The sequence below is a fragment of the Homarus americanus genome, unplaced genomic scaffold (assembly GCF_018991925.1).
Source record: "Homarus americanus isolate GMGI-L3 unplaced genomic scaffold, GMGI_Hamer_2.0 scaffold59578, whole genome shotgun sequence".
NCBI lineage: Eukaryota > Metazoa > Arthropoda > Malacostraca > Decapoda > Nephropidae > Homarus > Homarus americanus.
In genome coordinates this window covers 155,297-169,238 of record NW_024712913.1, presented here as the reverse complement: position 1 = coordinate 169,238, position 13,942 = coordinate 155,297, and the positions used below count along the sequence as shown (strand labels likewise).

The 13,942-nt window shown below is 45.4% G+C and overlaps 1 protein-coding gene across 2 annotated transcripts in view; it reads right to left on the bottom strand.

Moving 5' to 3' along the window:
- LOC121864291 overlaps positions 1 to 13,942 on the bottom strand; it is a 94,155-nt gene that overhangs the window by 35,370 nt on the left and 44,843 nt on the right. For both annotated transcript variants that reach the window (XM_042363381.1, XM_042363389.1), the window contains exon 3: positions 7,861 to 8,093. In XM_042363381.1, coding sequence (XP_042219315.1) covers positions 7,861 to 8,093 — 233 coding nt within the window. The remainder of the gene's footprint in view (positions 1 to 7,860; positions 8,094 to 13,942) is intronic.

Below are 13,942 nucleotides of genomic sequence, written 5' to 3'. Positions count from 1 at the left end.
CATCGCCCTCGCCTCCACTTTCAACACGCAGAGGATTCCCACGGAGGATGTAACCCGTGGATAAGGACGCGAATCCAGGACGTAACTACACTCGCTATCACATAATATATCTTGCCAACACACACATGGATATAATTAAAATAATGAACAAATAACGGGACGTAGTTATCAATAAATGTGACACTTGTAAATTATCAATATATCCTGAAGCTGAGTGATACGCGAGGTCGTGTAAGCTGTTCCCCTATTTAGACAACAATAGTGAGGAAATGTTACGCAAACGTTGGATCTTAAAACTGACCAAATATGAACGTGTAAACATTCCAGCCATACAGAGTAAATTATTTAACGCCACGCGGTAGAAACCATTTCCCCGTCAACAACCTTGGAGCTTAATATACAGGTGGGATGATGGCAACAATTTTGTCCACGGCTTAAGTGTAACTGCATTCCCCTCGACCATCACCGCGCCGTTTCTTTAACGGATCTTAACCTTTAAATTCAGCTGCCTGAGGCCGTCTCATTGGCTACGCCATTTACGGTTCAAGTGTGGCACCACAACACAGAAATAAGTGTTACCATACGCGCGTACCATGCCAGAGTGCCACAGTATACACTTGGTGCTAATATAAGCTCCACACAGTATTCCTGAACATAAGACCACGAAAGTAATACTTCTCTTCTATATAAGCAAACCCGTGGCTGTAATGAGAGTGAGGCTGAGATAAGGTGTCAAGCTTAAAAGCATCACTTGTGCCGATGAGCGATTGGCACCACTGAGCAGTGCCCGCATTTGTGTGTGACGTCAGGCAGCTCGGGAGATTTAAACGACCCTCTAGGTGGTGGTTAACATAGTACAGTATAGAGATAGTCACTTATTTCTGGATCTGATCACATAACAAAATAAAACTTGAGAATTCAATGTTATATTTAATTGCCTTTCAATGTGAGTCGTTTGTTTAGCCTAAAAACATGAACAAATTTTGATGTTTAAGTTTAACTAATAACAGATTTAAAGGTCATATTGGCATCAGCGCTTCCTTCTATATACCGCACCCCTTACCTGGTCCTCCATATACGCACCCTTGCCTGGTCCCTCATACTGCACCCTCACCTGGTCGCTTCTATGCCGCACCTCACCCTAGTCCCTCTGTATACCCGCAACTATCACCCTAGTCCACTCTATATACCGCACCCTCACCTTAGTCCCTCATATACACACCCTCACTGGTGCTTCCTATATACCGCACCCTCACCTAGTCCCTCCGCCATACCGCACCCTCACCCTGGTCCCTCTATATACCGCACCCTCACCTTAGTCCTCCATATACCGCACCCTTACCTGGTCCTTCTATAAGCATACCGCACCCTGACCCTAGTCCTCCATATACACCACACCCTCACACCCTGGTCCTCTATATGCAACTATCACCCTAGTCCCTCTATATACCGCACCCTCACCCCTAGTCCCTCTATACCCGCACCCTCACCCTAGTCCCTCCATATGCCGCACCCCTCACCCTAGTCCCTCCATATACCGCACCCTCACCCTGGTCCTTCTATACCGCACCCTTACCTGGTCCTTCTATATACCGCACCCTTACCCTAGTCCCTCCATATACCGCACCCTGACCCTAGTCCCTCCATATGTGCACCCTCACCCTGGTCCTTCTATATACCGCACCCTCACCATAGTCCCACTCATATACCGCACCCTGACCCTAGTCCTCCATATACCACCCTCACCCTGGTCCTTCTATATACCGCACCCCTCACCCTATTCCTCCATATACCCGCACCCTCACCCTAGTCCTCCATATACCGCACCCTCACCCTGGTCCTTCTATATACCGCACCCTCACCCTAGTCCCTCCATATACCGCACCCTCACCCTGGTCCATCTATATACCGCACCCTAAATTTCTCTAAAAGTTATCTGCTGTAAAAACCAAAACAACGTGAGCGGTAGTTTATAATCCGGCCAGTTGAAGCACCTTTTAAGCTTTTACAGTAAACATAAAAAACACCATAAAGGAGAAACCCTAATTAGGAGACACTAAAATGTCACCTGACCACGAGATAAACTAAAACCCTAAATGTAGTAGACGAAAAAAAAAGGCCCCCTGATAATTATTTATACGAGACAACCAGAACTAACACTCCAAACACAATCAGACAAGGTTATCTATATGGGCGGCCTCCTACCCACACGTTTTAACGAACTAGTAATATATGTAAACGTTTATAACTAGTTCCCTTAAGTAACAACGTAAGGAAGGCATACCATTAAACAAGATAGCCACACCTAGTTGTCTTTTCTCGTGTGTTATGAGAGAAAATGTAAGAAATACTAAGACGCTTGTGTGTGTAACTAATACCTGGCAGGCCGCACCGTACCGTCTGGGAGGGTGTGTCTGGTGCAGGGTCGAGTCTTTAAACCCCCCATCACCACAACCCTACACGGAGATCCACCAAGAGAAATGACCTGTGAAGAACGCCGCCCATACACCTGTTTTATATATATATTTACTACTGCCAAGGGATTATTAACTTTAAGCCTCTTTATTTGTGTTTGAGGCTTAAAGTAACTCACAGCTGGAGAATCTATATTTAAAAATTTATGTGACACCTGGTATAATATTTATCACATCTCGATATGTTGTTGACACTAATCAAAACTTATATTTCAGTTTAAAATCTTGTAAATTTTGTTGATAGTTTTTTTTTTTTAGGACGTTCTCACAGCAACCCCCCCTCCCGGCAGAGTAACTCCAAACAATCGGTGTCTTTCGTACAGGTGTGTAAGTTTAGCACCACCTGCCAACATGAGGCCGAGTTATCACCGGGGCGTAAAGTGTGTCAGTGGGTAAAGCCTCACGCGTGAAACATTGTGTCGGCGGGGAGCCATTGTGAATGCCACTCGGCGGGCCTCGGGGCTCACGGTGCAGAGGTCAGAGGTGAAAGGGTCGTCACTCATCACTCATCCCACCCATCATAACTCATCTTATTCATCTCCATAAACTCGTTCCTCCTTCAGCCCAGCACTACACTTTACTACAACCATTATCATAACACTTAACGGCGCTCAACTATTTCTACTGACTGCATAACTTAAAAAAAACTAATAAATAAATAAATCCCCTCAAGTCAGTCATCTCAAGTGAGGTAGGAGAGTCAAGTCCTGTATGGGTAATCAACTCTTAGAAAAAACAATAGAGTTTCGTTCATAAAATTTTAGTCTTACGAAGAATACGAGTTTAATTCTAATATATTTACGACATCCAATACCATATAATAAATCACTGGATGTCAAATCAAGCGCTGGCTACACGTATGTCAAGTGGCTGTTAGGTGTGATGGATGAACCCCTCCCTCCTACCCGACCCCACTCCTCCCCCTACATTATGTCCATCCCACTAACCACCTCACGCTTCCTCCCGTCACACAGTACTGTACTTATACCGCTCTCAACACAACACCCCTATACCGATCTCAACACAACACCCCGGCGGCTGACAGTCACCCACACGTCAAGACTCTCACCAACCCCCCCTCAAGTAAGTTTTAAATTAACGTAGATTAAGTTAGGTTAAGTATAAGTATTTAGTTAATCTAAGTTGGAAGAGATCAGGTTTACACTAGGAGAGTTTAGGTTAAGTTAAGTTGGCTTAGGTTAGGTTAAGTTGGAGTAGGTTAGGTTAGGTTAAGATAAACGTAAATTTAGCTTGTATTCTGCCCTCCAGTCCACCTTGAACACCTCGTCTGGGGCATCTCTTCACATAACTGACCAGACCTATTACCATGAACGTGGCCCTGAGGTACAAATTAATACTGCCTGGGACCCCATACACACCGGGAGAGGAAGATAAAAAGAGCCCTGCTGGTCATTCATTACTTTATCTTAACAGACCATCACATTAGCATCGACAGTAACCAGTCCTACCTCGTCGATAGAAGAAAATATCTGTTTTCTCGTAAGGAAGACAATGCAGTATAACAGGTTGTGAACGCCTTGAACACCGTGACATTATACTCTCAAGATTAATTACGTAACTAAAATATATAATGTGAAAATACAGCAATAATTTATTTTGTATTTACTAACATTATGTATCATGCTGTAACTCATATTAAATTTTGTTAATAATGTTCTTGAGTTAACTGTAGTGTGTTAATGAGTTACCTTAAAGGAAGCTACGGCACTTAAAAGGCTCAGCTGACGTTTGAAGGGTTGGTCAAGGACTTGCAAATTCAACCTTGACTTGGGCGCCCCTAAGGAGGATACGTTGCCGTGTTAATTATGAGCGTTGTAGCCTTGGTGGTTCTTCCTAATCACACACACACACGAAAAAAGTCGCAAATTTGTTTCATGTATTTATGCTACTTTCACATACACATATATTTTTATAAATTTTCTTTCGTTGTCTGATGATTAAGTTACCGAATATTTATAATAATGTTTTCTTCTCATCTCCTCTTCCGTGCGAACCATCATCAAGGTTTAATTCCCTCACCACAAACAAGGCACTAACTGACACATACCCATTATATTGACAGAGTAAAGTAGTGTGACAGAGTAGTGTGACAGAGTAAAGTAGTGTGACAGAGGGCAAAGTAGTGTGACAAGAGGGTAAATATGATGGCAACAGGTAAGTGTGTCAGAACAGTCAGGAGTGGCGTATGGACGGACGGCCTTGTACATCCAGATTAACCAAGATAACACCACCAGCAACCATACATCCAGATCAACCAAGATAACACCACCAGCAACCATACATCCAGATCAACCAAGATAACACCACCACCAACCATACATCCAGATCAACCAAGATAACTCCACCATCAACCATACATCCAGATTAACCAAGATAACACCACCAGCAACGATAAATCCAGATCAACCAAGATAACATCACCAGCAACCATACATCCAGATCAACCAAAATAACTCCAAGTGTAGAATTATCAAAACCCCATAAAAAATAAATACGAAAAAAAATTCTCAAGATATCCCATAAACGTTCCCAGCGCACTGAGAACCACCACCAGTTTATACGAGTGGTGACAGCGTGTCCAATATAAACTTTCTTCGTGGGACGGTAACTGGTGTAAACTCGGAACCAGGGACAGGTCTAAAAAAAAAAATCCTTCGTGGGATAAATATACGGCATGACGTCGTGGTAGTTGGGGGGTGGTGTTGTCAGTAGCAGTGGTGGCAGGTGAGGGTAAATATTAGTGTTGGGAGAGCCAGCAGCAGCTTTCTGGAGGTAGGTGGGTCTATCAACGAGTAATGTATGTTGAGTTTGACTGTCATTCTACGTATAAAACACACACACACACACACACACACACACACACACACACACACACCTACCTGGTCGAAGGATAAGTTTATATTAAAAAAACTAACGTGTCTACAGTCAGCCTCCAACAGAAGAGCAAACTTTTAAATAAATCCGGTGAACACTGAGGACGGAGCTGATTACACAATATAGACACCTGGTATATGGGACGGATAAACAGACGGACGGACGGACGGACCCACCGGAGCGGCACCATCTTGGCACATGTACGGCATTCATCAACACGCATCGTTTGTACAGTGGCACGTGCTGGGGGGGGTGGGGGTAGTGCACGTGCTGGGAGGGAGAACCGTACACGTGCCAGGAAGGAAGCCCATACACGTGCTGGGAAGGAGGGCCATGCATGTCCTGGGAGGGAGGGCCGTGCACGTGCTGGGAGGGAGGGCCGTGCACGTGCTGGGAGGGAGGGCCGTGCACGTGCTGGGAGGGAGGGCCGTGCACGTGCTGGGAGGGAGGGCCGTGCACGTGCTGGGAGGGAGGGCCTGCGTCCTGGGAGGGAGGGCCGTGCACGTGCTGGGAGGAGAGTGCACGTGCTGGGAGAGGCCGTGTACGTGCTGGGAGGGGAGGGCCGTGCACGTCCTGGGAGGAGGGCCGTGCACGTGCTGCTGGGAGGGAGGGCCGTGCACGTGCTGGGAGGGAGGGCCGTGCACGTGCTGGGAGGGAGGGCCGTGCACGTGCTGGGAGGGAGGGCCGTGCACGTGCTGGGAGGGAGGGCCGTGCACGTGCTGGGAGGGAGGGCCGTGCACGTGCTGGGAGGGAGGGCCGTGCACGTGTCCGTGTGTTAGTGTTTTCTAGCAGTAAGAGGATAAAATACTGTAGGGGTGATCTGGGGCGCTCTAGTGTGTGTGTGTGTGTGTGTGTGTGTGTGTGTGTGTGTGTGTGGGGATACAGCAAGGTGGTGGTAAAATGCCCCTAGTCTTGTGTACTGTATCTCTGAGTGTCCAGCAGGTTGGCCAACACTACAGCCAAGATCAGTACCAACTATAACCTCGGCCCCATGATGTAATACCAGACCATCAGCCAGCTCTCTCTCTCTCTCTCTCTAAAGATAACCTGAGACCTGCCACTTATTCTATAACTTATTGCCAACTCCCTCCATCTTACCAGGATATACTCTCCCCTCCACTGTTTATTTATCCTTCGTCAGTATTTTCTATATCCCCCGTGTAATGATTCCTGTGGGGTCGGTAGTTATTTAGGCTCGTAACCTAAGTTATTCTTTACTTTTCTCAAGATGTTAATGTTTTCCTTCTTACTGTAGATGTGAGGAGGCGTCAAATTCATGAAAACTAAATAACTTTAAAAAATTACAAGGACTAGGTAAGTTAGATGTGTTATTTTATACTAAAGTTATTAATTAATGTATGGAAGTTTGCAGGCGACCAGCAGCAGTAACAGTGGGGTTGGTCAGGTTGTTCCCCAAGCTTGGCAACAAATCGAGGTGTGTGTGTGTGTGTGTGGGGGGATGGCAGGAGACCCAGGAAGGCATATAAACATTGAAGTAACACCCCAGACCCAGGAGGACCGCCAAACAGCTGTACGAGTATAAGATGAGAGAGGAGCAGCGCGGGCACTTGACAAGCACCACCACTCCAAAGACGCACTCAAACACAAAGCAGCCAGCCGGATCTCTCAGTCTATACAATGCATAAAATACATCATATCCGGGAAGCTAGTGATAAAACATCTCTCTAAACCAGACGTTCTTTATGCACCCAGGATGTGGCACAACGTGAGATGAGACTGTCTTCATCCTGCCTCTACTCTCACTTTCAAGATCTGTCACAATCCTATGATCCTATCAGTAAGGGAACATTTTTATCTCTGAATCTGAACTTAAAATATATTTTCTATTGTCACTCTATTATAAAATACCACAGTCAAGGTTCTAGAAATGCTTAGGTTAAAAATCCCTCCATCTTCCCACTCTCACTCCCTCCCCTAACTGGTGGCGTGGAAAGGCATCCAAGGGGCTCATTTCTGCCAAGGTGTTAATGTTATTATAAACAGAATTCTTTTTAATAGCTCACTTTAAGAGAAAACTTACTCGCGAAGTTTGAGAATCCAGACATTAAGTGTAGAAGCACGTCGCATAATGGCTCCTTGAATGAATTTTTTTTTTAATTTTCTTTCTCGAGGATGAAGGAAGATGGTGAGAAATGGTGCAAGATGATGCCTTAAACATTACAGTGTGTGAGGAGGGGACGTCGTCACAGTGGTTGGGGAGTAATGGGTGAACTGAATTAAGCCCCGGATAACAGCTAGTTTATTGTGCACCTCATATTCATCCTGTGAGCTGTAGCACAAAAAAAAAGATTACAGAGTAGAAGGGTGTTTATCAGACCCCAGTGGCATTGAGTGTAAAGAGTATTTCCAGTACATTGTTTGTTTACGTCGGTACATAGAAATTTTATTAGGTACCAATTGCGATGTCTGGCTACAGCTTTAGTATATCGGCTGTCTTGCCACCAGAGATCAAGTGTGAGGTAATACTGACCGTGTTGGTGAGGTGGTGAAGGAGGACTGTGAGGGCCTCCACGCCGCGTCCGGCTTGGTCCCTCTCCGCCCGTGCCGCCTTGACTTCCGCAGCCCGAGCCGCCACCTCGGCCTCCAGGCGCCGCAGCTGGTCTGCATGCGGCACTGGATGCTGCTGGCCCGGCCCATTGTGGCCCACGTGCGGGCCGCGCGGCCCACTGGTCGGTCCACCTGGCCGCGCTGCCTTCACCGGGTCTGTAAAGAAGGAACAAAAATTAATAAATCATATCAAGAACAGTAGAAAGACTTCTTAAAATATTAACATCACAAAAAATCCGTAGAAAAAACTTTAATGACAAAACCACAACTAAAACCTCAAACAAATAATAAACATAAAAAACTACAAATAACAATACACCATAAACAATCCCAACCAAAACCCACAAACAAGTCAAATGAGTGTCCTACAATGTTACTGTATAGCCACAAGAACTCCAACACCGCCACAATACAAAACGAATAAAAGGTCAATATCTCGTGTACTAACTGGAGGGTAAACTAACAGGAGGAAAAATAAACTCAACTTGCAGATGCCAAAACTAAGCGACAAGTGTAGAGGCACAAATACAGGTTTACCTTCAGCCGTCGGTCACGAACACTACTGACCAGACACGAACAACAGTATACCAAACACACGGCACACACACACAGCAGTACTAACGCTCTCTTCATACTTCAGGATAATGCAGTGATAGATTTATTTATTTACATCCTATAGATAACTTAATTTCGCTCCAAGAACTACAGAACAGAGTATAAATAACATGGTTCTGATGACGTAAGAGCAAGGTAGGCCAAGTCCAGCACTCCCTTACCACCACTACAAGGTCGCCTGGCTGGGACGACGTATTGTGAACAAGTCGGAGGCCCCGTCGCTTCCAGGACCCCTTGGCTGCCTTCCTCATTTCAGCCTCGCCAAAAGTTATGAAAAATACTGCGTGAAGGTTATATAATATACGACATCACCTGAAGATTAGCTCCCCCCGAGATTATTTTTAATTTACGTTACCTAGGGGTTATGTTAGGTTAATCTTAAAAGTATAATAAGCTAGGGTCCCTTATCTACTAACGACCCGATGTGTAATAAACTGAATACCTTTAGGCAACATCACAATGGAACCGGCAAAAACCTAAAGAGAAAAGGAATATAAACACTGACCCAAGTTAACATGATTGATTATATTGATCTTGCACAACAGGGAAGGAGAGTCTGGTGACGCCTCCCTCATAAGACTGAGACATGAAACGGTAGTAAATATTGGGCCAGAGCCTCGTGCTGCCCCCTGACACCTCTCTAAACAGTTTATCAAATCTTTCCACGTGTTTACTGCATCAACATAAACCTGATGTACTGTATTTAGCAGTTTTCTGGCTACATGGGTTCCACACCTAAAAGACCCCACCATAAGCTTATCGGATAGGACCCATTATGTAGGCCCCAGTCTTAATGGTTTGGTTAGGTTGAGGTCTAATATTACTTGTGTGAAATTTGACCCAATGTAGCCGCTTGTTTCTCTAAGGTAAATTACTGTTGCTCTTAAGCTGTGATATGTAATGAGGAAAAGGTACACTGTGCAATAAGTAATCTGTGCTGATAAAGAATGCACGGTAGAGTAACAAGTATGCTATGTTATGTAAGTCAGCATTAGCTACATGAACCAGCCAGCCAAGGTTTGTAACAGTCATTAAGCTCCATGTTAACAGGTGCGGGGATAGGTTTCAGTTAATTTAATGATATCATGTGTGTGTGTGTGAACTCTTATCTAACCTACTCCTGCTTCATCTCTCTCTCTCTCTCTCTCTCTCTCTCTCTCTCTCTCTCTCTCTCCAAAAATAATAACGGGATTAAGATGTTACACCAGGTAGAGAAAATAGTTGCCTTGTGTTCTCTATTGCCTCTACCTCCTACACGCGCTACACCTTGTACTCGACTCCCAATATGTCATAAACCACTTCATTTATATTCACAGGTTATCGTTCCCAGGAGCATACGAGGTTACTAAGAAAAAAAAATATATCACCTTGTCTTCCCGCACACAAGCAGCTAAACGAAAAACTAACTAGTCCCAACAATGTAATCTGACCAGCGACATTCAATAAGGCTATCTGGCTAAAAAAAAAAACTGACCGGTCTCAACACTATATCTGGCTACCGATATTAGTAAGGCTATCAAGGTGGGCCACCTCACAGAGACTACCAAGCTCCCAGTACCACCCCGTGTAGCAACATCACCGAGGCTACAGAAACACACCATAAAAACCCGGTGTATGGGTCATTAGTGCTCTTTTGTACATATGGCTACAGGCTGTCGACATGAGAGACCATTACTCACGCTACTTCCGGGAGGTACAGTACACATACGCCGACGGCTTAAGATGGTAAACACGGGGTTACTCCTCACTCACGGGGTTACTCCTCACACACGGGGTTACTCCTCACACACGGGGTTACTCCTCACACACGGGGTTACTCCTCACACACGGGGTTACTCCTCACTCACGGGGTTACTCCTCACTCACGGGGTTACTCCTCACACACGGGGTTACTCCTCACTCACGGGGTTACTCCTCACACACGGGGTTACTCCTCACACACGGGGTTACTCCTCACACACGGGGCAGAAAATTCCATTTCACGGGCACTTACGAGCGGTAATGAGGATGATCTCATGTTAAGACGTAATTTATCTTTCAAATATACAAAGTTTGTCAGAATTTTGGTGCCCTTTTCTTTAGCCTTTCGTGTTTCGCATATAATTCAGTCTGTAAACAAGACGTAGTTAAGAAAATAATTGCCAGGTAGCAGAGTATAAACAGAAGGAGAAAGGGCGTGGGGGGGCTGCACCCTCGCACGTGTGGTGCTCTAGACAGGAGAAAATCAGCCCATTTTCATCTGTGCCGAGGGCGGTGTTGGCCTGCGGTGACCCTCCCAGCACACCCGGCCGCCTGGGACAAAGCCTCCTTAGAACTGACAATGCTTCTCTTTTAAATTTCCTCAATTTGTGTGTGTGTGTCTGTGTGTGTGTGTCTGTGTGTGGTGTGTGTGTGTGTGTGTGTCTGTGTGTGGTGTGTGGTGTGTGTGTGTGTGTCTGTGTGTGGTGTGTGTGTGTCTGTGTGTGTGTGTCTGTGTGTGGTGTGTGTGTGTGTCTGTGTGTGTGTCTGTGTGTGTGTGGTGTGTGGTGTGTGTGTGTGTGTGTGTGTGTGTGTGTGTGTGTGTGTGTGGTGTGTGTGTCTGTGTGTGTCTGTGTGTATGTGTGTGTGTGTAAATTGTGTGTGTGTGTCTGTGTGTGGTGTGTGTGTGTGTCTGTGTGTGGTGTGTGTGTGTGTGTGTGTGTCTGTGTGGTGTGTGTGTGTGTGTGTGTGTTTTCCGGGTCCGTCTGCATTACGAATAAATATAATATCACGATTAAACGGGAAAAATTTGACCAGGCCTCATCACCACACCCTGTGACAGATTCTGGCCACATTAGTCACATTAACCATGATTTGTATAGGTGGAAGTAGAACATATGCTGTATAGACATTAACCACCACACCCCCTGGTTAAAGTTTCACCACACACACACCAGGAGCTATACCAGTAAAACACACGGTTACTCTTGGTACTCTAGACTGAAACTTAAAAGAAAAAAAAAAGATACTTGGTTGACTATAAAACAAAACATTTTCTATGATACTTTAAGGTAATAGTATATTATATAGCACTACACAATAACTTGTATACGTAAGCACACACCTCTTTCTTTCACATAATTCTCCCCAACACACCTCTTTCAACACACCCTTCCCTAACACACCCACCTTAACACACCCTTCCAACACAATTTCTTCCCACACACCCTCTCCTAACAGACCCCTTCCAACATGCACCCTCCAAATACACTCTTCCTAACATAATTCTCATAAATACACCTCCTGTTTAACCTCCCAAACACACCCTCCTGAACACACCCACCCCCACACACCCACCCTAACACACCTCTCTCCCAACACACCCTCCCACACCTCTCCCAACACACCCTCCCCAACACACACCTCCCAACACACCCTTCCCAACACTCTCCCAACACACCCCTCCCACACCCTCCAACACACCTCTTCCCAACACACCTCCCAACACACCCTCCCAACACACCCTCCTAACACACTCCTCCCAACACACCCTCTCTCCCACACACCCTCCCAACACCTCCCAACACACCCTCCCAACACACTCCTTCCCAACACACTCTCCTAAGGCACTTTCCACACCTTCTCCCATAATATGATGATGTGATGGATACATTAGTTATACGATGATATAAGAATAATGTACTAGTAAGAATAAGCACAAATATACAGACAGACAGACAGACAGACACAGACAGACAGACAGACAGACAGACAGAGACACAGACAAAAAAATAGAAATATAAAGAAAATAAAAATAAAAGACGAGAAAAGGAAAAAAAAAGATAAAAACAAGAATAATTAAAATATATACAAAGTGAAATAAAAATAAAACATGAAAAAAATAGTAACAAAATAAGACTTGATAATATAACCTGGAAACAAAAGAAGAAAAGAACAATAAAGAAAAGATTAAAGAGGAACAGAAATTAAAACAAAATTTAGAAACATTATGAAGAAAAAGACGAAGAAATTATTAAAAAAATAATAATTAAACCCAATTAAATACTTTTAAAATAGAAGGAAAGAATAAAGAGAATGAAATGAAGAGAAGAATGAATAAAAACAGAAGAATGAGAGACCATGAAAAAAATTAATAACAGAGGGAAGAAAGGAATTCCAACCTAAAATGAATAATTAAGATACAATAGAAAGGATGATAATGATACTAAATGAATAAAGTATAGAGGAATAAAATTGAATAATGAAACTATCACAGAAACGTGAATGACCCAACACGTACACGAGAGAGAGAGAGAGAGAGACTTGAAAGCACCCCAGGTGGAAGAGAAAATCATCTACGGTATGACGCGTGGGAGAAATTAACACACACACACACACACACACACACACACACACACACACACACACACTTACTTACTTCTACCACAACCCATCACCACGATTACAACTCAGCTTCACCAAGGTTAGATTAGATCTACTTTGGTTTGATTCGATTCGATTCGATTCGATTCGATTAGATTAGGTTAGGTTATATTAGGTTAGGTGACTTGTGCTTCTTGGTGCCACATTTCAAGACCCCAGGTGAATTATATATACCCCAGGTAACTAATATACCCCAGGTGGCTTGTACATCACACACGAAAGTCCTGTCGCCTCCTGTACTGCTTCACGAACCCAGAGATTCAGACACGTGAACCCGAAGCAGTAGACACCGATGCACCGTGGGTGATCGTTCATCCCAGGTGACTTTTATTCGACTCAACATCGCCCTCAGAAACTCCCACATGGGGTGTACGGTATGTGTATGTGACCTTTCCACTACCACACTGGGGGAAGGGGGAAGGGGGAGAGGGAGGGGAAGGGGAGGAGAGGGAGAGGAGACGGGGAGGGAAGGGGGGAGAGGGAGGGAGGCTGAGTTGCAGTCAATACAATGCTGGCGGGTGGGGAGGGAGGGAGGGGTTTGAAGGAGTGGAAGAGTGGGAGGAGGGAATGGGGGGGGGGGAAGGAGGGAAGGGGAGGAAAGGATGGAGAGGAAGAGAGACGGAGAGAGGGTGGGGTGAAGGAGGGAGGTGGAGGGAAGGGAGAGGGATGTTTTCCTTACCGCCGCCATAAGTTCTCCCGCCGGCGACGCTGTATGACAGTGTGGTGGTTACCGCAGGGGAAGCCGGGAGGAGGGAGTGTTGCTATGGCCTGCACCTCCAACCGTCACCACCCTCAGCTAGGCCTGCACCTCCCACAACTCGGCCTGCACATCCCACAACTTGGCCCGCACCTCCCAAAACTCGGCCTGCACCTCCATGTCACCTCCCATAGCCCGGCTTGCCCTTATAAAGCACCCCTACAAATTAGCCACCCTATGGCCTGTCCCATAAAAAAAAGGAGAATCGGCGCCCGCACCACTCACCACCGCC